This window comes from Vespa mandarinia, chromosome 1 (assembly GCF_050613455.1).
Source record: "Vespa mandarinia isolate Hongniang chromosome 1, ASM5061345v1, whole genome shotgun sequence".
NCBI lineage: Eukaryota > Metazoa > Arthropoda > Insecta > Hymenoptera > Vespidae > Vespa > Vespa mandarinia.
The window spans coordinates 17,700,001-17,722,195 of NC_140810.1; the positions used below are offsets into that span (position 1 = coordinate 17,700,001).

The window sequence follows — 22,195 nt, forward strand, 5'->3', positions numbered from 1 at the left end:
AGTTTAAATGGTCTTTTAACAATTTAATTAATATTCCCATATTAGATGCATTTTTTTTTCTTCTTTTGTTTTGTTTTGTTTTGTTTTGTTTTGTTTTCTAACCTACACCCAGACTACCTCTCCTGCGATTTATCTTTCACGTCGATCGTTACGGCAACGAAAATGATTAATTTTTATTATTCCTTTTTTTTCTTCTATTTATTACTATTATTATCATTATTATTATTATTATTATTATTATTATTATTATTATTATTATTATTATTATTATTATTATCATTATTATTATTATTATTATTATTACTCAAAATTTTTGTTCTCTTTTCCTTTGGCATTTAAACCGAAGCTCCGTCATCCCTCTGATCACAACCCACACAACCAACCACCCACCTACGGTTAAGTCCAATGATTTTCATGGCCACAACTGAAGTCCCTTATTTATCCTCTCGTAACGTAATAACATAGGAAATACTTGCCTATTTTCTAGTTTCTAAGCCGTACTACTACTATAAATCGTATCCTAATTAATAAGGGGGGAAAAAATGAAGATACGAGGAAACGACGACGAAGAAGAAGAAGAAGAAGAAGAAAGAAAAAAAATGAGAAAGAGGGAAAGAAAAATATAGACGGATTATTTATCGCTTGTACGTACTCTTTTTCTGTGCGCTGCGATTTACTCGGATTATACAAAACAAAGAGACGACATATATAGGTTTCATACATGAATAAATATATACATATATACATACATACGTATGACACGTACACATGCATACACACATATACGTATAAACATAAACGAAAGAAAAGAAAAGGAAAGAAAAGAAAAAAAAAAAAGTAAATAAATAAAAAATAAAAATACGCGAATAAAATCGCGTCGAACGATATCGAAACGTTTCCACCCAGCTTAGCATTAAGAGGAATGACGTTCGTGTGACAGAACAAAAAAAATCATGAGAGAGAGAGAGAGAGAAAAGGAGTTAGAGGGAGAGAGATGATGATGATCGATCGATCGGTTAAATAAATTAATTTTGCGCAATACATAATCGACCGTCCGATGAAGAAAAGATTTTGTAAACGCGGTTGGCTATCGTCGTTTAATTTATATCAGGAAAAGCATGATAATACGAAAGAGATAGATAAATAAAGAGAGAGAGAGAGAGGGGGGGGAAAGAGAGAGAAAAACAGAGTAAAGAAAGATAGTGAAAAAATAATGAAAAAAATGTAAGAGTGATCGAGCTTTTAAGGTTTCGACGATCGACCTTGTAAATCAATTATTACCGGAGATAATTATCGTTACCGTTCGTCTAAAGATTTTTAGGCTTGCTAAGCAGGTGCGAATCATATTACGATAGCGATTAATCCTTTCTTGGCCGTGAACCAAAGTAATGGTTGGACGGTATAATGTAGATTATATGAATTAATATTATTTAATGATTAATTCAAATAAGTGCTAAAATGAAAGAATATATAAGTGGCAATTTCGATAAAAAAAAAAAAAAGAAAAAAAAAAAAAAAAAAAAAAAAGAAAGAAAATTTGCAATCTCTAAAATAATTCACTAGAAGCCCCCAAATTCAACCTATCCATCTCCTTCCCCGCCCAAATATCATTTTCAATCTCCTGTCATATATAATTTGTCTCTTAAGTAGCAATGGAAAAATAATTATAAATGTAGTTATACTCACAACCAAGTTTTTCAATTTAAGAGGAAAAACGATACGCGTTGCGTTGTTACGCGATTCCTTTTGATTGTTCATTTTAAAGGACGATTTAAATCTTTTATTCCGATTAATTATTCTTGCCACGATACTTTAACGAACTTTACTCTGAAAATACAATAAACGCGGTTGAAATTGCATTCTTTATTCGATTTCATGATAATTTATCCTATTTCGTGAGTCCTTCAAAAATGCATCGTGTATTAATCTCAAAGAAATTGGTTCATCTAAAATTATCAACGATCAATTCTCCTTTTCGATGAATTTATTTCGCTAAACTGTACGAAATGTAATCGAAAATCTTGAAAATGCAGTTTTCTACACGAATATTATTACCGACGTAGCATTTACATTCTACAGGTATTTATTATACCGACCGTCGATAATCGTCAATCTTAACTGCGAGATCTACATTACCGACATTAATAATTATGCTATGTTATAGGAAATTAAATCTTGAAACTATTTGAAGATCTTACAAACTCTTTCCAATAGTTTTGGGTTTACAAAAAATATATCATCAATTTGTTATATATATATATATATATAAAATAAATAATTATATATAATAAATAAATAATCTACTATTTAGTGTTTAGTATAATGCTGAGTATTTTCAGGTTAAAGTTAATCAAACAGATTGTTCTTATAAAATGCGTTATTAACGAATCTAATGATTATTGTTCGTAATTGATGGCAATTAGTATTTAAATCATGTTTAAATATCGCATCAAGAATTGGCGACGCTGAGATCACTACAAAAGTAAAAACTTCGCTCATGCATCCATTGAGCTAAGCCGTAAGACGTAAATCATAAGATTACCTTTAAGGGTTATACCTTGCAATCGAAAAATGTAGAGTGGAATAGTTAACCTGCTTGATTGCTAGACTTTTTTTCTTGATCTTTTAAATTTTACAACGAAGTACGAATTCTTTATAATCACATTTTTTTATCGCGCACAGATCAAAAGAAAAGAAGTTTTTTCTTTTTAACGGATTTTGACCATTGCACAAACTGCTCTTTTGTCTTTTGTTTGATGCGCTCCCATTGGTCGCTTCACCGTCGCGTGGTTGGTCACTTTGCGTTTTATTATTGATGCTTCCATTGACCGCTTGGACTTTATTTGATCAGTCGCGTCAGTACGCTCTCTGTTGGCGACGCGTATATTCATAAAGTTCCATTACATTTCTTAAAAAATGAATTTCCTATTGTTGGTATAATTACAAATCCCAATTTTACAAATTAAACCATCAATCATATTAATATTGAGAATTATAACAAAAGTTTGAGGCATAGCTGCACGGAAGAAAAGGCTTCGATAAAAAAATATTAAATAAATATGTTTAGATAAAAATAATTTTATAATCAAGATTATAAAACAGGAATTTAATGTTACCGACTTATCTATTTACGAAACAGAAATCTATTATTACCACCACCATTATTATTATCGACATTGTGGCATATGGAAAGCAGGTAAAGTAGGAATCATTCATTACCGACTCGTACTATATTTTCATGATAAATAAGAAGAAAAATATTAATAATATTAATAATATCTATATATATATATACATATATATATATATATATATATATATGTATATTTATATAATGTGTGTATATATCATATAAAATGTATTTATTTTTTATCACGCTTGCAACCTTCTTCGCAGGGTTGTCAAATCGAATTACCGCGTGGTTGCCACATAACCTCGCAAATAAATCAGCTTTCATTGAACGTCGTTATGTACGTTCAAGGATTATTATCTTCAAATATATCAAGTTCGAGTTATTTGTCGTAAGATGTAGAAATTCGCGACGATCTTCATTCCGAAATCATGCGCGAGGAAATATACTACGAAGATCAACTTCGATGGTAACGTATTACACGTATGTCCATTATAATTATTCGAATTACTGTTGCATTATTATTGATACACAATCATCATTACAATAATAAGTGAGAAAATGAGAACGATAAAGAAAGTGTTTGTGATCCGCAAGATGGAGCACCATATAAAACAGTTATGCAACGATCTGAAAAGTAATTTATTCCGTATACTTTCTTCGTGCGTAATTTTTTCCGTTAGAGATAGTAAATTCGTGAATTATTTATTTCCATGAGTAATAATTTTCTCGAAAATATAGAATCTTTTCAAAATGTTCTTGTTTATTAAAGGAAAAAAGAAAAAAAAAAACAAAAACAAAAAAAGAAAAAAAAAAACATGGCGTCGCTCTTCGATAAGCGACCAGCAAGATTCTCGATTTGGGGAAGGGGAAAAAAAGGGGTAGGGATGGAGGAAAAAAAAACAGAAGAAAAAGAAAAAAAGAACGGTAACTCGACACCAAAAAGAGCGATCGTTTTCGCGCGAGATATTCTTTGAATTAAGGTAAGACGTGTTTACATAGTTGGAAACTGGGACAAACGGAGAACGACTTTGATTACTTTAAGAGGTGATCTCAATGGTAAACGAAGGATCATTTGTAATTTATATTTTTGCGTGGTTGGACGTTTTGGTTATATACATATACGTAAGAAGGAGGAAGAGGAAACATAGAGAAAGTAATAGATAGAGACGAGAGTGATACGTAGTAGAATAAAATATGCGATCGTATCGATATTGATTTAAGATCGTGATGATCTCGTTTCTACATAACCTGACAATGTTATCTCCACGATGCGTATATAATCGCGATTATATGCTCATCCGTTATCATTCTTTCTTACGAATGCACTCTAAATAAACTATCCTTATCGAATTTCTTTCGAGTACCGTATCGAATAGGTTAACGACGTGGTAACGAGCAAAACGAATTCGTGAATGTTTATGGGGCGAGTGGGTGGGTGGGGGGTGGGGGGAGGGTGTTTATCTTTTTTTTTCTTTTTTTTTTTTTGTTTTTTTCAGAACTAAAATAGAAATTATCGTTACGTCGATAAATTATATTTCGTGGATATTCATTTTTCATTCTATTTTCTTTAATTTTATCTCTAATTTTATTTAATTTTATTCTATATCAATTTATTTTATAGATATTATATTTTACTGTAACATTATCAATACATTTCCCGTGCAAGAGAGAGAGAACGAGAAAGAAAGAGAGAGAGAGAGAGAGAGAGAGAGAGAGAGAAAAGAAGAAAAAGGGACGAACGAACGTGCGAAAGGACGGATTATAATGAAATATTTTTTTCCGCACCCCCTTTGAGCTTATCAGTCGTGAAATCATTCGCGATACGTTGATCGTTGGCAGTGGCGACGGCGGTGGGGTATGGAGGGGTTGGAGAGGGAAGTAGGGGTTGGAAAGAAAGGGTGACGGGACAGGGGAAAAACGGGCATCAAAGGGGGTAACGCTACGTCGGTGGATCTAAGGATTACGTCACTGGCGACAGGTGTAACGCGCACGCGCTCGTGCATCTTCGGCGGCGTACGTAACAGGGCCGGCTAAAGATATCCTCGGATCCCTTCCATATCATCACCACGTTCGCGTACTTACGTTTGTTAATTATTTCTTTCATTAACACGATATACAATACATACATAACTATTTTTTAGTATATACACGCATAAATATATTTATATATATATACATATCATTAAATATAAATCTTTCGAAAGGGAGTGTGAACAAATGTATGATAGACATGTATTACCAAGAGATAAATTAAAAGAACGAGAGATAAATTAAGAAAATAGACTATGAGAATCGTCAAATAAAATTGTGAAATTACATTTCGTAATTTCATTTTATCGAGTAGATATCGGCAAGGTGATATGATGATCGAAAAAATAGGGTCGAGGGTAAACGTAAGGTAGTAGAAGTAGTAGTAGTGTAGTAGTAGAAGAAGAAGAAGAAGAAGAAGAAGAAGAAGAGGTGGCGAAGTGTGGTGGGGTGGGGAGAGGCTAGGCGAGGCGGGCTACGGCGGGGAAGGGAGAAATGAAGCGGGGAGTGCGCACGCCCGTGGGACTCGACTGCCACCTCTGGCTTTATGCCGAGCCAATCACGAGACTTTTACGAACGCGCCGCTCACCGTGCGAGCAGCGGTGTATTGCCGGTAAACGCGAGCAGAACGAAATCTTGGCAGTCTGCGTTTTCACGTTCGATGTCTCGCGCGAGATGATATTGGCGACGATTTATTTATTTATTTTTTTCTTTTCTTTCCTTTCCTCTTTTTTTCTTTTCTGCTTCGACGGTTACAAGGGCACCAAACAAAACATATATATATATGTATATATATATTTTCTTCTTCGTACCAATTAATCGGATAATATACGTAACGAGGTATTAAGACGAGGTAAAAAGAGAAAGACAGAGAAAGAGAGAGAGAGAGAGAGAGAGAGAGAAAGAGTTCAGAACATTGTTTGACGTTAACAAATAAGGAAGATCTCGTTCGTTCTTGTTAATACTTAATGTACCACGCAACGATATCGTTTGAACGATATTATCGGTGTGTGTATATTAATTTTTTTTTCTTTTTTTTTTCTTTTTGTTTTTTTAGATGTAATATTTGCACAAGCACGCGTTTTTGTTCATCGTGTTGAGAGTACTTACTTTGCGTGAACGCTCGCGCGCACGCTCTTCTCCGTGTGTATGTGCGCTCTTTTATACGTTTGTGAGAAAAAGAGATAGATAGACAGAGAAAGAGAGAAAGAGAGAGTTCATATATGTCCTTACTAGCATCGTATATATACATACAGAGTTGTTCGTACAAGTGAAAGAGAGCAGTGTACTACGAATCCGTGCGGTGAATATTTTTTTAAACGCTCGAATGGAGTTCTTCGCGCGTAAGGAAAGCAAGTGAAGGAGAAGAAGAGTCGTGAAAAGAAGAAGAAGAAAAAAGAAAAGAAAAAAAAAGAAAAGAAAAGAAAAGAAAAGAGAGACGAGTCTCGTCGAATATCCGAAGAAGGATTTACAAGAGGTATACGCCAGGAGTATATACGACCTTGAATACGATCAACGACGACGACGACAACGACAACAACGACGACGACGACGACGACGACGACGACGACGACGACGACAACGTGTGCCGGCCATGGTGCGCTATAGTAGGTATTAGTTGGTGCGTCAGCGGTGAAGAATCGTCGAGTATTATACGATCGAAAGAAACACCAACAAGAGAAAGAGAGAGATAGATAGATAGAGAAAAAAGAAAGAGAGGGAGAGAGAGAGAGAGGTGTATCGTGTCTCTCTCTCTCTAACAATATATTTCTATTCGCATATGATTCTCTCTCTCTCTCTCTCTCTCTCTCTCTCTCTCTCTCTTTAGAAGAATAAAAATAAGAAGAATAAGAATAAGAATATGAATAAGTGTAAGTGGTAGTATGTGCGTCGTGGTAAGAGGCGAGTGCAAACGAGCGTGGATCGTCGTTGCAGATACGAGTTCCGAGATGAAGGCGGGCACGTAGATCGGTCAGGTAGCGAGGACGACGTGATTCTTCGAGAAAGAAGAGAGATAGAGATAGAGAAAGAAGAAGAAGAAGGAAAAATAGAAAGAGAGTGAAAGAGAGAGAAAGAGAGAGAGAGAAAGAGAGAGAAAAGACCTTCGGTACGAGCAGACGTCTTCTTCTTACTTACGGCGTTCATCGAAGAGAGAAGCGACAAGGTAACGCTTACTTGCTTACGTTTATCTCTTTTGCTCTCTTTGTCCTGTATATTGTAAAACATATATGTATATATGTATATATATATGTATATATGTGTGGTGTATGTTATTTATAATTATATATATATATATATATATATATATATATATATTTATGTATTTATGTATTTGTATAACTAAGATATTTTCGTGGTTTCTTTTCTACCTAGTGTATAACCTCACTCTTTCTTTTTCTCTCTTTTACTCTACCATCCTCCTCGTTATTCTTGCTACAGTAACGGCGCTCTCAGACCTGTTGATATCTCTCCTTTCGATTTACGAAAAGCGCGCGCTTTCATATCAGCCAATAGGATTCACCGAACGGTACGTCGAAGATTTTTTTTTCATTGTTCGACGTTACATTTAAATTAATATCCTTATCGTTTGTTATATTCATTAATCGTCGTGTTTTAGTATATATATATATATATAGATCGAAAGTTTGATGACTTTTTTATTTTATTTTTTTTTTTTTTTTGCAAAAATGCCATTTACCTTTATTATAAAATTCTAAAATTGTAAATATTCGATATATGTGTACCATATTGAGATTTTTTTAATTTAATGTTCTTTCTCTTTTTCCAATTATAATCTATACATACCTGTGTATGTATATATATATATATATATATGTATATATAGTGGTGAGTTGTTCCATGGGTGGAGACATTTAGATTGGAATATCCGATATGTCAACGTTTCCAAGAAATTTCACGCACCTTTTATACATAGGCGTAACCACGTGAAATTTTTATTATTTGATTTTGATATTGATGAGTAATTTGAGTAACACTACTGAGGAATTGTGCTATCATCGGAGAAAATATTTGTATTTTTCTTGTACCAAGTAGTGTACCCTTGTTATATAGAATTGTTCATTTGTGAAGTAACGTAATTCGATGGAAGTAACTTGAGAGTCTTAAACTCTCTCTATCTTTCTCTCTCTCTCTCTCTCTCTCTCTCTTTTTCTTTGTTTGTGCGTGTGTATGCTATAGCTATAGTACTCTCTTGAAGCACCATCAATGACGACAATAGGACTCGAGATTCAGAGGGAGAACAATGCTCGAGATTGAAACGAGCACGATCGCGGTGTATAGGAAGTTAGGACTTCTCTAAAGCATGGTCCTCTTCATTGACTATGGTGTATACGATTTGGACACACGCTGAGCTTACAATATATATATATATATGTATATATATCAAAAATATACATATATATATACATAATAATATGCATATATATACATACATAAAATGTATGTGGTATAATGTATGTGTATATGTGTCTAGTATGATAAGAACTGAAAAGTGAACTGATAATAAATATTGCAAAAGTATTTTTGCTTAAATATTATCATATTTGTGAACAAAAACCTGTTAACAAATTTTTCATGAAAATTAAAAAAAAGAAAAAGAAAATTATATACATATATTTATATACAAATATATATATGTGTATTTTTTGATACATATTAATGTTATATTTAATTTTAATATGCGACATTTTTCAAATATTTCCACTAGTATGTATTTTAAAATTATATTATTTATGATTAAACAGAAACAAATAAATATATATATATATGTATGTATAATATATAATAATAATATATCACATATATATATATATATATATATATATAATAAATTATCTTAAAATTATTTTATATAAGTATATTATATTTATATAATATTTATATAATGTTATTTTGAATTTTAAAATACGTCAGGGAAGGAAAATTTATTAAAAATTTTCATGGATTTAAAATTACGTATTACGATTAAATCTAGTTAGGATGTTGTTAAGAAAAAGAAACGAAAAAAAGAAAAGAAAAAAACGAAAGAATAATATATTAATGAACTATTTATTTCCTTTTATTAAAATTAGATTTATTCGTAAGAACATATATTTCGAAATTTTATTTACGTGTTCGACCGATATGATCATATAATCGATGTTTATCATCGATAGTAAGTACATTAGTTCTTTACTAATAGTTCCTCATTACTAATGTTCCACGTAGTTATTTCTAGGCATAAATAAACATGCACGCACACATACACACACACACACACATACACAATATTTGAGATATAAATTATAGGTTTTTCTTCAATGATGAAATTCGTAGAATTATCTACCTGATATAAAGATATGTACATTTCTTTCCTTTTTCTTTTTTTTTCTCTCTTTCTTTTCCTTTTTTAGATAACAGTTGTGTGTTCCTCGACGTATATATTAGATTGGTCAATAAGTAATATCAGAATTTTCAATATAAAGATATTAATCTTGTTTGTATAGATATAAAATACTAAAAAGTATTTCATTAAACATAATTCTCTCTCTCTCTCTCTCTCTCTCTCTCTCTCTCTCTCTCTCTCTCTCTCCCTCTCTCTATATATATAGTATATATATAGTATTGTTTATATAGTTATTTATTTAAATATAGAATATTAAATGTTTTCAAATAACAAAAAAATATACTCCATAGTGTTATTTACGTCGATCCAAAATACAAAACATTTTCAATAATAATAATAATATTTCAAATATAATAATAATAATAATAATAATAATAAAACAAAAAAAAAAGAAAAAAAAGTTATGTATGCAGTGTATTTATTTAGATGTCTAAAATATTTTATTTAGATGTCCGTTACTCTTTTTTTTAGATATAGAATGGAAAATATTTTCAAATAAAGAAGAAAAAAAATACTCTACAGTGTTATTAATCGGATGTAAAATAAATAAAAAAAAAAAAAAAGAAGAGAGAGAGAGAAAGAAAAAAATTCGATAAAAAATACTTTTTATTATTTATTCAGGTATAATATAGAAAATATTTTTGATAAAAAGTATTATATATTATTTCTTTAATAATAATTCTTTCAATATAAATTATCGAGAACTTATAATATTACTTAGTCGAGCATATTCAATAGATTTGAATTTCTCTCTTGATACCATAAATATTCTAAAGAAAACGGAAGTAATTCCATTCGTACAATGTCTTTTCCGTAGATAATAATTTTTTCTACGGAACGTCGAGCGCATTAAACGAGACGTTAGCGGATCAATAAAAAAAAGGAAAAAAAAAAGAAAAAAAAAAAAGAAAGAAAGAAAGAAAGAGTAGAAAATATCAATGATGCGTAAAAGAATTTCGATGTATGTACATATACATATATATATATATTACATATATCGATTTGTACGTTTAATTTGTACGTAATAACAGGTATGAGGGAAGTGGGAGGAGGAAAGTTAGAAAAAAGAAACGCGATCGGCGAAATTACTTATGTAAGTTGTAAATTATAATGCAACATAAGGAGAAACTATCGTCGTTCTATCGAGAAATTATATACTGCTCGATTTCGAGATAACGTTTATTTATTTTTCTTTTTTTTATCAGTGATATAAAAAAATCAAAAAAAAAAAAAAAATCAAAATAATAAAAAAGAAAATATACAGGATTGTGTAACCAAAAGGTTTCTTAAATTATTTTCCAAATCAATCGATCGTTTTCGAGTTCTTTCGAGTGAACAATTTTTTTTTTTTTTTTTTTTTTTTTTTTTTTTTAAACAATACCAAAGAAAAAAAAATAGAATAGAATCAGCTCGACGAAAGAGCAACAATCAAAAATCATTTTTATTTATCACTTAAAGTATTAAAACGAACGAAATTTATTTTGAAATTAATGTTTATTAAGACCTAACGTTCAGTGTGAAACCGTATAGAAATAATCGTGATGTAATTTTTCTTTTCCTTTTTCATTTTTTTTTTGTTTTTTTTTTTTTTGCGATAAAAAAGATCCCATGAGTCGTAAATTTTACTTCATCGGTGATATCTGTTATATACACAATGAAAAATACCGAAATGCAAATTTGCATCGGCCAAAGAAAAAAAGAAAAACCAAACCAGGTTGCGTCTTCGATGTTACAAATTGTAATAGATGAATTTGAGATAACGTTTTCGAAAGAATAAAAAAAAAAACAAAAAACAAAAAAAAAAAGAAAGGAACAAAAAAAAAGATAAGAGATATCCGTCTATATATCTACGAACTGCATTTGCAATGAATCCTACCTAGATAAATAAATCTTTATTCTTGATAACAAATGAAATGTACAGGTTTATTTATCTGATATTTGAAAGGAGTATATCGATAAAAAAAAAAAGAAGAAGAAAAAGAAACATGTGCAAAATAATAATATTCCTTTCACGAATGAACATCCTCATTCTTAACAATGGATTTTCCATTGTTTTTATCTTTAACACCTGTTCGTAGATATATGAATAGGATATGAAACAATTCAAAACCTTTCACACTCTCTCTCTCTCTCTCTCTCTCTCTCTCTCTCTCTCTCTGTCTCTTTTTTTATTTTTATCTATTATGTTTGTGTATATTGAATAAGTCATTCTCTCTCTCTCTCTCTTTCTCTTTCTTTTTCTCCCTCTCCCTCTTTTCTATTCCTCTTTCACCTTTCCAGAAGAAAAAGAAAGGAAGAAAGGAAAGAGAAAAAAAAAAGAAGAATTTTAAAAGATCTTGTATAATACCGACTAGTTTATACTGTCTGGTGCTGGTCGAGCCATGTATGCGTCATATACTTATAGCTAGACTAGCAAAAGAAAAAAAAGAGGGGGGTAGAGAGAGAGAGAGAGAGAGAGAGAGAGAGAGAGAGAGAATGGAAAATAAGCGGAAAAGTTAGCAAAGTAATATACGTACATATAAATGTGTATATGTATATATATATATATATATATATATATACAATGTACACACATATAATATATAGATCTTGTGAGTTTCAAGTTTTAGCATGGTATCATTCACGTGTCTTTACTTACCGGTTTATCTTTACTCACGTTGGCTGTGATCCTCTCCGTTGACCCCCACTCCCTCTCATCTCACCTTCCTTATCCTTCTCTCTGACCCTCCATTTTTTCTTTTTTTTTTCCTCTTTTTCTTTTTTTTGCCTTTTTCTTTCTTCTTTCTTCTTTCTTCTTTCTTCTTTCCTCTTACTTTTAATCAGTAGACATCATCGTCATCGTCATCGTCATCGTCGTCGTCGTCGTCGTCGTCGTAGACGTCATAGACATGATCTTTCGAGACTCACTCTTTGCTCAATGGGTTCTCGTTTAATAATAAAACGCATCCCCTGTTAAGCCGCTTTTCATGGAACGTGTGCAGAACCAAAGAACGGCTTATTCGCGTACGTACTCTCTCGTCTCTTCTTCTATCGCGTGTTGCTTCTTCTTCTTCTTCTTCTTCTTCTTTTTCTTTTTCTCTCTTTTTCTTTTTATCTTTTTTCTTTTTTCTTTTTCTTCTTTTTTTTTTTTTTTTTTTTTTTGTTCCCGTACCCACGAGCCCTTTCATCGAGAAAACCATCGTCTATGGTCGACGACGTATTTAAAATAGGAAGGTCGTCGATCTTCCGGGATTATGATTTTCATTGACAATGAATTATGCTTTTTAAATGGTCGAAGGTTAAAGGATTTTCTTCTTTCTTTCCTTTTCTTTTGATCTTCTTTTTTATCTTTTATTTCTTTTTTTCAATCTTCTTTTTTTTTTTTTTTTTTTTTTTTTTTTTCCTTTTTTTTCAGAGAAAAATATGTTTACAAATTTCGAAGAATGAATTGACTATTTCTACAATAATTTTTAAAATAGATTTAATTTCGATCTACTTGAAATTATTTTTATTATAAAATTATATATATATACACGTATGTATGTATGTATTTACGTATGTGTGTATATTACAGATTGAATAGGTTAAAATCGATTGAAAGAAATTTTTTAATATATGTTTAATTATTTTTATTATCGTGTTATATACTTACGCTAATAATTTTATATATATATATATATATATTTTTTTTTTTCTTTTTTTTTTAAATTAATTTTATTATGAAAGTTTTATCAATATATACATATTTTCATTTAATGTGTTATATATATATATATATATATATATATATATAAATGTGTGTATGTATGTAAGTATGCATGTTTGGTTACTTACGATAAGCAGGAAGCGATCAGTTAACCGTAATAAACATGCACTTAGTACTTACGCTCTTCGTTGACGAAGCGACACAACACGTCGGGTTGGTACTAAATGGCAGAATGATTAAACGTGTAAAGTCGACTTGGCCGGAATTACGCAATTCTATATATTCGAATAAATGAACGTGTACGAGAAGAGAGCATTCACCGGGTAAAAGAGAGTTACAGGTTTTGAAAACGTTACGAGTGTAAACTCCGTTGAAAAAAGGGTACTTGTTACATTTACACTATCTATCGCATGTCGATTCATAGTAAATTTCTCTATAGATAAAAAAAAAAAAAAAAAAAAAAAAAAAAGAAGAAGAAATAATGCAACCGAATCTCATCGAGTACGATTAAAAAATATCTCCAAAAAAAAAAAAAAAAAAAATTGATAGAAATTATTAGAAAGAATTATTTTGTATAAACAAATTATTCGAAGGAATTATTATAGAAATTATTTTAGAAATATTAAAAAAAAAAAAGAAGGAAAAGGAAAAGAAAAATTAATTACAACAAATTGAGAGAGAGAGAGAGAGAGAGAGAGAGAGAGAGAGAGAGAGAGAGAGAGAGAGAGAGAGAGAGACAAAAAAGAATTTCTATTGTAATACACGATCGACGCTATTAATTGTTGTTAATAAAAATTACATGAGAAATAATAAATAAATAAATAAATAAATAAATAAACGAAAAATTATTTGCTTGAAATATTCCCAAGCAAAAAAGAAATGAAAAAGAAGAAAAATTATTACTAATTTAAATTATTCAAAATAATTATTACGAAGTTAAGGAAAAAAAAAAAAACAGTAAGAAAGAAATTCTAACTAATAAACGACCCACGACATCGATCAAAGAAAAAAGAATAAAGAATAAAGAAAAGAAAAGAAAAGAAGCCTAATAGAGAGAACTAGATTGGTAGAAAAGGGGGTTCAATCTTGTAAGAATAGACACGTACGCCTTGTCGAATATCAAATCTTAACGACGACGTCTCTAGCATTATTAAAATTATCATCGATGTATGCCATGTCATCGTACGTGGCTTGCAATCCAAAAGCCTTTTGTTATTGTTCACGATCAGGGATGCATTTATTATAAGGCGCATTAGGCGCAAGTTTAAAGTCTCGCTAATTTTCTCTCTTTCTCTCTCTCTCTTTCTTTTTCTCTTTCTCTCTCTTTCTCTTTCTCTTTATGAAGGCACATTAAAAAATCTTATAGACTCTTTTTATTATTTTTATTTTATTGAAATGAGTTAATCATCGAAATGTCGATTTTTCATTTCCGATAAAAAAAAAAAAAGAAAAAAAAAAAAGGATTATGAATTTTATAAAAAAATAAAAAAATATAAAAGAAAGATTGATTAACTGAAACATACATTATTCTTTTGAGAATTAATAAAGATGTTTCGTTTAAGGGGGCCCTCCAAAATTACAAATACGGACCTGTTTTATGATCGAGCGTAGGCGTACATCTTTGCTGGTTAAATAACCCTTATCAAGTTTCTATTAGTCATCGAAGATAAATTGTATTACGTAAAAAAAAAAAAAAGAAGAGAAAAAAAAAAAAAGAAAAGAAAAACGATTTACATACGTACATATATTATTTTCTCGAATTCGTCGATTAATTTCTATCTTACATTTCTGTCTTCCGATCGATTTCAAGTAACTTATGATTATATATAAGAACTGAAGAGCACAATAATTAAGATGGTCGATTTTATTATAGAATGGATAGACAGATAAATGGAGAGAGAGAGAGAGAGAGAGAGAGAGAGGGGGTGGGAGGGAAGTAGTGAGGGAGAGGGGTGAGACAACTCCGTTCCTAAATTATAGCTCGATCAATAAACGGAGAAGTCGATAGTTTTCTTTAAAACTAATACTATTAATAATTATTATTCTCTTATATTAATAATATCGTGATATGCATCTTAAAAAGAATAGAGAATGTGTGAAAAAAATTTTATAAAATTGATCATTTGTATTATATATAAAGAAGTTATAAAAAAAAGTTATGTATATATATATATATATATATATATATATATATATATAATGATTTTTTTAATAAATTTTTTATATATAATATTTTTATATATTATTATATGTATATATTAATTTTTATATATAATTTTTTATGTATGTATATTTACAATACATATAATAAATATATTTAATATTACATATATAATAATACATTGAGAAAATGTGCATGATGAAATATAGAAGATGGGACATATTTATAAAAACAATAGTAATCCAATCGTTTTAACTCTTTTGATAAATCTAATATATTAGATCTCTCTCTCTCTCTCTCTCTCTCTCTCTCTCTCTCTCTCTCTCTCTCTCTCTCTCTCTCTCTCTCTCTCTCGCTCTCTCTGTTTCTTTTTCTTCGAAACAGAGAAAGAGATAAAGAAGGAAAAACGTAAACGTTTCTATTAATTTCTGTGTCACAATGATACATGCTGATCTCAAATCCAAGGGCAAACACGAAGACAAAAGACTTTTACAACATTACAAACGTGTTCCGAATACGACATCAATATATTATGTTTATATATGTACATACAAACACACACACACACACACACACAACACAACACACATACACAAGCCATTGTTCAAATTTTAAATAATAAAACAAGTTTTTTTTTCCTTCTTCTTCTTCTTCTTCTTCTTCTTCTTCTTCTTCTTCTTCTTCTTCTTCTTCTTCTTCTTCTTCTTCCTTTTCTTTCTGTTTAATCTTATTCTCGATTAATTTTCCATTTTGTAATTTAAGTAAACACTCGTAGGAAGAATACAAGAGTATTATCATTATTAATTGAATATAATCTCAATTGATGCGCTTTTATGGCTATGATAAAAGATAGCATACATACATAATATATACGTATTGTTGATATATTAATTGACATTAGAAAGCGATGAGAACCACTGCACCCTCGAGAGTCTGCATGCGTGGCTGGCAATAGTAGTATGGTGCTTGGTACGGTGCCGATATCTGAAAGCATAATAGTGGGACTCTGAGAAATCGTTGGTTTGAGTTAAGGTTCCTCTTCTAATCATTCCCAAAGTATCACGGATTAGACCTATTTATGACATATACTTCAAATACTTCGAGCAATCATATATAATATCATTTGATTGATTTCATTTACGAATATTTATTTATATTTATATGCATTTGTATTTTTCTAATAATTTATATTAACGATTTTATTTGCAAATATTTCTTTTTTCTTTTTTCGTTTTTCGTTTTCGATTTGATCGAGAAAATTTTTCTCATTTTTTTTTTTTTTATATCCTATTGTTTCTTTTTTTTTTTTTTCTTTTAATTTTGTTTTTGTCGTAAATAACATGAGTAACAACAATGGCAACTCGCATATATATATATATATATATATATGTCTGTATGTATTTATGTATGCATATATATATGTATGTATGTATGTATGTATGTATGTATGTATAATGAAGTTACGAAGAAGCCTTATGGATTGAGAACGTTACGTTCTTCTCGAGGTCTCATGCCATGTTATATAGTTTTGTCTCTCTCTCTCTCTCTCTCTTTCTCTGTTGTTGAAACGATGTATACTTTTGTGTCTCTCTTTCTTTCTCTCTTGTGGAAAAGAGTGACGTCAAAAAGCAGAACATTCGACGAAGCAATGCACAACGGTTTATTTTTGCGAACAGCTCATCAAAGTATATACATAATATAATATGTGTCTGTATGTATATATATATATATGTATAAATACATACACATACACACATGTATACATACATGTATGTTATCGATGACAGTGAGAGTTGAGATAATTACCGAGAGAAGCCCAACAAATCCGCTTTTATTCATTCCAGAAGCAACGACCCGCATACGTTCTTGTTTCTTGTATTTTTCTACATATATATATAATTATGTATCTGTACATATATATATATATATATATATATATATATATATATACCTGTATATATTTGTGAATGCGGTGGTATATTATGCATGTAACTTGCAATTAACATGCATACACATATAGATAATAAAAGCTAAACACGTTGATATATTATTCGTTAGAGAGTGTAAAGATGAATCCCTTAACTTATTATTAGTTCTAACACTTTTACTTTCGAATTGAAGCTATATAAACTTCTACGGGAAGGAAAGAAATTGTAGGGGGAGGGAGAAAGAGAGAGAGAGAGAGAGAGAGAGAGAGAGAGAGAGAGAGAGAGAGAGAGAGAGAGAAAGAAAGAAGTTAAAGTGCCTCTCAATGATTAGAGCGTGAGACCAGAGGTGCGGAGCAACTTTATCTGCTTGACTCTCTCTTGAGTACTCAAAGTGATCTGTTGTAAGCTAAGATAAATAACTGGTTTGTTTCTTTCGTATCTTCTTCTTATTCGAAGAATTTAACGAGTAACTCAAGAAAAAGGCATTATTGATTTTTATAATTTATTATTATTTCTATATCGAGGAAAAGGAAATTTCTTTCTTCCTTTTTTTTTATTATTTTTTTTTTTTTTTTTTTTTTTTTTAAATATACGATGATAACATGTCCAATGACACGTCATCGATGACGAATCTAGATAAATGATAAATATTCGCCATGACGTCATTGACGGCGTTTTCATCGTAGATCTCTCGCGACAATTCGTGTATCTTTATACAAAAGTCACGAGAGAAAAGTTTTTTTTTTTTTTTTTTGTTAAATTCACATATCTACAATGATATTTGTCGAAGACATTGTCATTGATAATTATTCGAAATATAATGCAAAAATAATCACTTTGACGAAGTGTCGTTGTTGACGTTGTCTTCCATCGTAAATCTCTCGACATTTTTTATCTCACTGTATTATTTCTAGTCGAACGATTTTTTTTTTTTTCTTTTTTAAATTGATATATCTCTACCGAAGAAATTTGTCAATGACGTCGTAGTCGTCGTCATTGATGATTCCGAATGCAATAATAGATATATAGAAAAAATTTTTCCTATCGAGGATAATAGGAGATGCAAGTTTCGTCGGTAGCATATATAGATATTTCGTTTTGCATTTTCTTTTTCTCTTCCACGTCTTTTCAAGAATCCTCTACATAAAACAGAGACCGTGCGCACCGTGTCGAAGAAAGAAGAAAGAAGAAAGAAGAAAGAAGAAGAAGAAAAAGAGGAAGAAGAGGAAGAGTGGAGGCTATTCAGAAAATCGAGGGACCGACCGACCTCTCTTCTTCACCGGCGTTCATTTCTTCTTTCGCAATGGTCAAGAGCCAAAGTGAAAGAGAAAGAGAGATGGAAAGATAGGGTTGAAAGATGAGGAAGGGAAGAGAGGAGAGGGGTTAAGGGGGTATTGGTTAAGGAAACTCGATTCTGCACGCTACTCATTGAGGTTCAGCTCTGTGTTACAAAACTGAGTAAGAGGCCATGTGGTACGAATAAGGCACACAAAATATATATACATACATACATACATACATACATACGTGTGTGTGTGTGTGTGTGTCTCTCTCTCTCTCTCTCTCTATCTCTCTCTCTTTCTCTCTCTGTCTGTATATGTGTGTGATGTGTTATATATTATATAAGTTCGACGTTAACTTTGATTATCATTTTATTCATTTCATGAGAAACATCGAAAGGTGGTCGGGCATATATATAATATATATATATATATATATATATATATGATAAACGTTCTAACCGGTCGTATACAAAGTATGAGTCTGTATCTCTTTCTCTCTCTCTTTCTCTCTCTTTCTCTCGTCTCTCGTCTCTTTCTCTGACGGGCATAAAACAGCGCTTGATTACAGTTTGGAGACGCATACCTCACAGTTGAGTCACCCCGCTGAATATTACCACGATTCACTCTACCTCGCATTTTTTTTCACAAACGGGTATATTAAAGGCAGGAAGCTGTGGGCGTCGAAAGATACGAGTAATTAAATTAAAATTAAAAAAAAAAAAAAAATAAAAAAAAATAATAAAAAGAAAAAAGAAAGAAAAACAGGGGGGAGGAAAAATAATCAGAAGTGAGAACTGAGTATGATGTTACAGCGTGAAAAATTCCGGATCGACTCGATCGAACTCCAACGATTACGTCCGAACACGTTGTCTGTGATAATATTAGTTTCGAATACATACATATGTATATATATATATATATATATATATATATATATATAATATAAGAAACGGTTTACTAATGTAAAACGAGTTTCGTGACTAAAGGAAAACTAGAGAGGAGTGTATTATCTTTCCTCTCCTCTCATGGAAAAACCTGTCTTCTCTATTTCGTTACATAGGGGATACCGGAATTCGATCATATCCCGCATTTGTGTATTATATATCTACGTACTATTTAAATCTATACTAAAGTAACTACTTTCTCTATTTTGTAGTATAATACATACGATCATCCGAAACATCGAACGTGTTCTTCGAACCGTACAATATGTACATTGTCGATTGGACGAAGATCACGATAATATAGGTGTTGAGATATCTAATGCCAAATCTAATAGCTATTATTAAACGTAACGTAGAGAAACGTATCTACATATATATATATATATATATATATATATATACAGAATACCATAGCCGCCAACAAGTCTTTCTGAAACGAACGAATTGGTATATGTTAGTAGTCGGTGTCTACTCGCTTATCCGTTTTACTACTCGACCACCGCGTACGCTACGGCAAGTCTCCAGTCGTTCCTGTCTCCCTGAGTCCCTTCCCTACCCTCTATCTCCCCTCCCCTCCACACTATACCCTGGCCCCACTCCACGTGCATTCCAGCGCGTCCAGTACCCAACTACGTCGATGGCGACCGCTTAAGGCCCTGTGCGTATCAGTTTCGCGTATATACCGGTGAAATGGAAAGAGAAGTAAGTAGTAGGGACATTTAAGAGATACTTGTCTCTCTCTCTCTCTCTCTCTCTCTCTCTCTCTCTCTCTCTCTGTTTGTCTCTCTCTCTCTTTATGTGGAGTATATAAAAGAGAGAGAGAGAGAGAGAGAGAGAAAGAGGCTTAAAGTAGCGTTGTCGCGTTGTACCGACAGAAGGAAGGAAGGAAGGAAGAGAACGTTAGTGAAAAAGAGGGACAGGTAGGATCTCGACTAACTTACGGAACGGAATGAAACTAAAGGAAACGAAACGGAACGAAACGAAACGGAACGGAAACGAACCGAGCGAGCTGTGGAAGGTATCAAAGTGGTCGGTTTGAATCGTGTGAATGTACAGATCTCTTAGTAGCGCTCAGGTTGGAGTAGTAGTAGTGGTAGTAGTAGTAGTATTAATAGTAGTAGTACTAATAGTATTAGTAGTAGTCTGATGGTGACGGAGGTAGTGGTAGTAGTAATGGTGGCGGCGTCGGCGGCGGTGACGACGGCGGTAGACTCACTCTTCTTCCCCCACCATTTTTCTTTCGATGGGCCCGACAGGAGTAGGGCTCGTCCTTTTGTCAGTGGCTTTGGACGCTTCGCCGTGTAACGGTCTCTTTTGCGTTGGTGAGAGCAACGTCGTTTATGAAGGGTGTGGCGTTCATCTAGAATCATACGAAAGAATTTATCCTTGTTTTCTTTTCTTTTTCTCCTTTTTTTATTTTTTTTTCGTTTTTACTTTATTAAATTCAGCTCTCAGTTGTTCTTTTTCTCTTTCTTACTTTCTTTCTTTCCCCTTTCTTTCTTATATCTCTAACGTGGAAAGATATTAGTTCTTTTTTTTTTTTTTTTTTTTTTTTTTTGATCGAAAATCAAATTTTTGTCGATCGTGATATTAAAGAAAAACAAAGAGAGACAGAAAGAGAGAACAAAATTTGTCTTAAATCCAAAGATGTTAAAACGGTGCTACGTTTATGATATTCGTATAACGTAAGTTTCAAGAGAACAAGAGTGAATATAATTTTGTTCCAATTCATACGAAATATTTCATTCTATCGCGAAGTTTGAAGCAGGTGAATTAGTAAGAAAAAAGAAAAAGGAAAAAAAGAAAGAGGAGAAAAAAGTAGTGTAAAACGAGAAGATTTGAAAGATATTGCTTCGTGAGACTTTCGGGAGGAAACCGGCTAGCACGTTTCGAACGCGAGCGCGGGAGATTCTCCTCGAAGATCCTCTTCTCTCTTACCTCGGATGCCAAGGTGCTGCGAGGAGGTGGAGGAAGAGGAGAGCTTTCGTTTCATCGAATCTGCACGCTCCTGCAGCAAACGGCGGGTTCGACGATCTCTCTCGACACGTTCTTCTGAAGGAACATTGACAAAATGACGGTGCCGGAAGAGTGAGTAACATATATGTTACGTGTGACTGTAAAAGGACAAATAAAAAAAAGAGGAAAAGAAGAAAGAAAGAAAGAAAAACAAAAAAGAAAAAAATACACGAACGAACGAAAAAACGTCTAATGTCTTTTGTTTTCTTTTCTTTCTTTTCTTTTTTCTTTTTTCTTTTTCTTTTTTTTTTCCATATTCATTTCTATTTCTCTTCTTTATTTGTTATAAAAAAAAAAAAAAAAAAAACATCGATAGATTTTATTACGTTGGATACGTCGCATTTTTGTTCCTCTTCCTTTTTTTCTTCCTTTCTTTTTTCTTTTTTGTTTTTCGAATTGAACAGAAGAACATGAAGGAAAAAACATTTAATGTCCGGTCGATGAGTCATGTACGTTTAAAATGTAAACAAAATTATCATATATTTAGTCCTATAGAAAACAGTTTGCGTCAATATAATTGTTATCTATTTTTAAAAAGATGGAGGATTTATTAAAAGAGTAAGAAATTATTATTGTGTTCTTCATTTTTTTTTTTATCGTTCGTATTTGAGG

General features: G+C 31.6%; 1 protein-coding gene across 10 annotated transcripts in view; it reads left to right on the plus strand.

The window, feature by feature from the left end:
• The first annotated feature begins 3,447 nt into the window (after positions 1 to 3,447).
• Positions 3,448 to 22,195, plus strand: part of cno (adherens junction formation factor afadin) — a 47,709-nt gene continuing 28,961 nt past the window's right edge. The window contains exons 1-3 of one of the 10 annotated variants that reach the window (XM_085662311.1): positions 6,065 to 6,768; positions 7,097 to 7,325; positions 7,601 to 7,688. Coding sequence is in view for 7 of the 10 variants with exons in the window: in XM_035871316.2 (XP_035727209.2) it covers positions 3,597 to 3,613 (17 nt within the window). In the remaining 3 variants the exon portion in view is untranslated. Of the gene's footprint in view, positions 3,614 to 6,064; positions 6,769 to 7,096; positions 7,326 to 7,600; positions 7,689 to 21,134; positions 21,656 to 22,195 lie in introns of those variants that run through there. The other 9 variants (XM_035871321.2, XM_035871323.2, XM_035871316.2 and 6 more) reach the window with 9 other exon arrangements.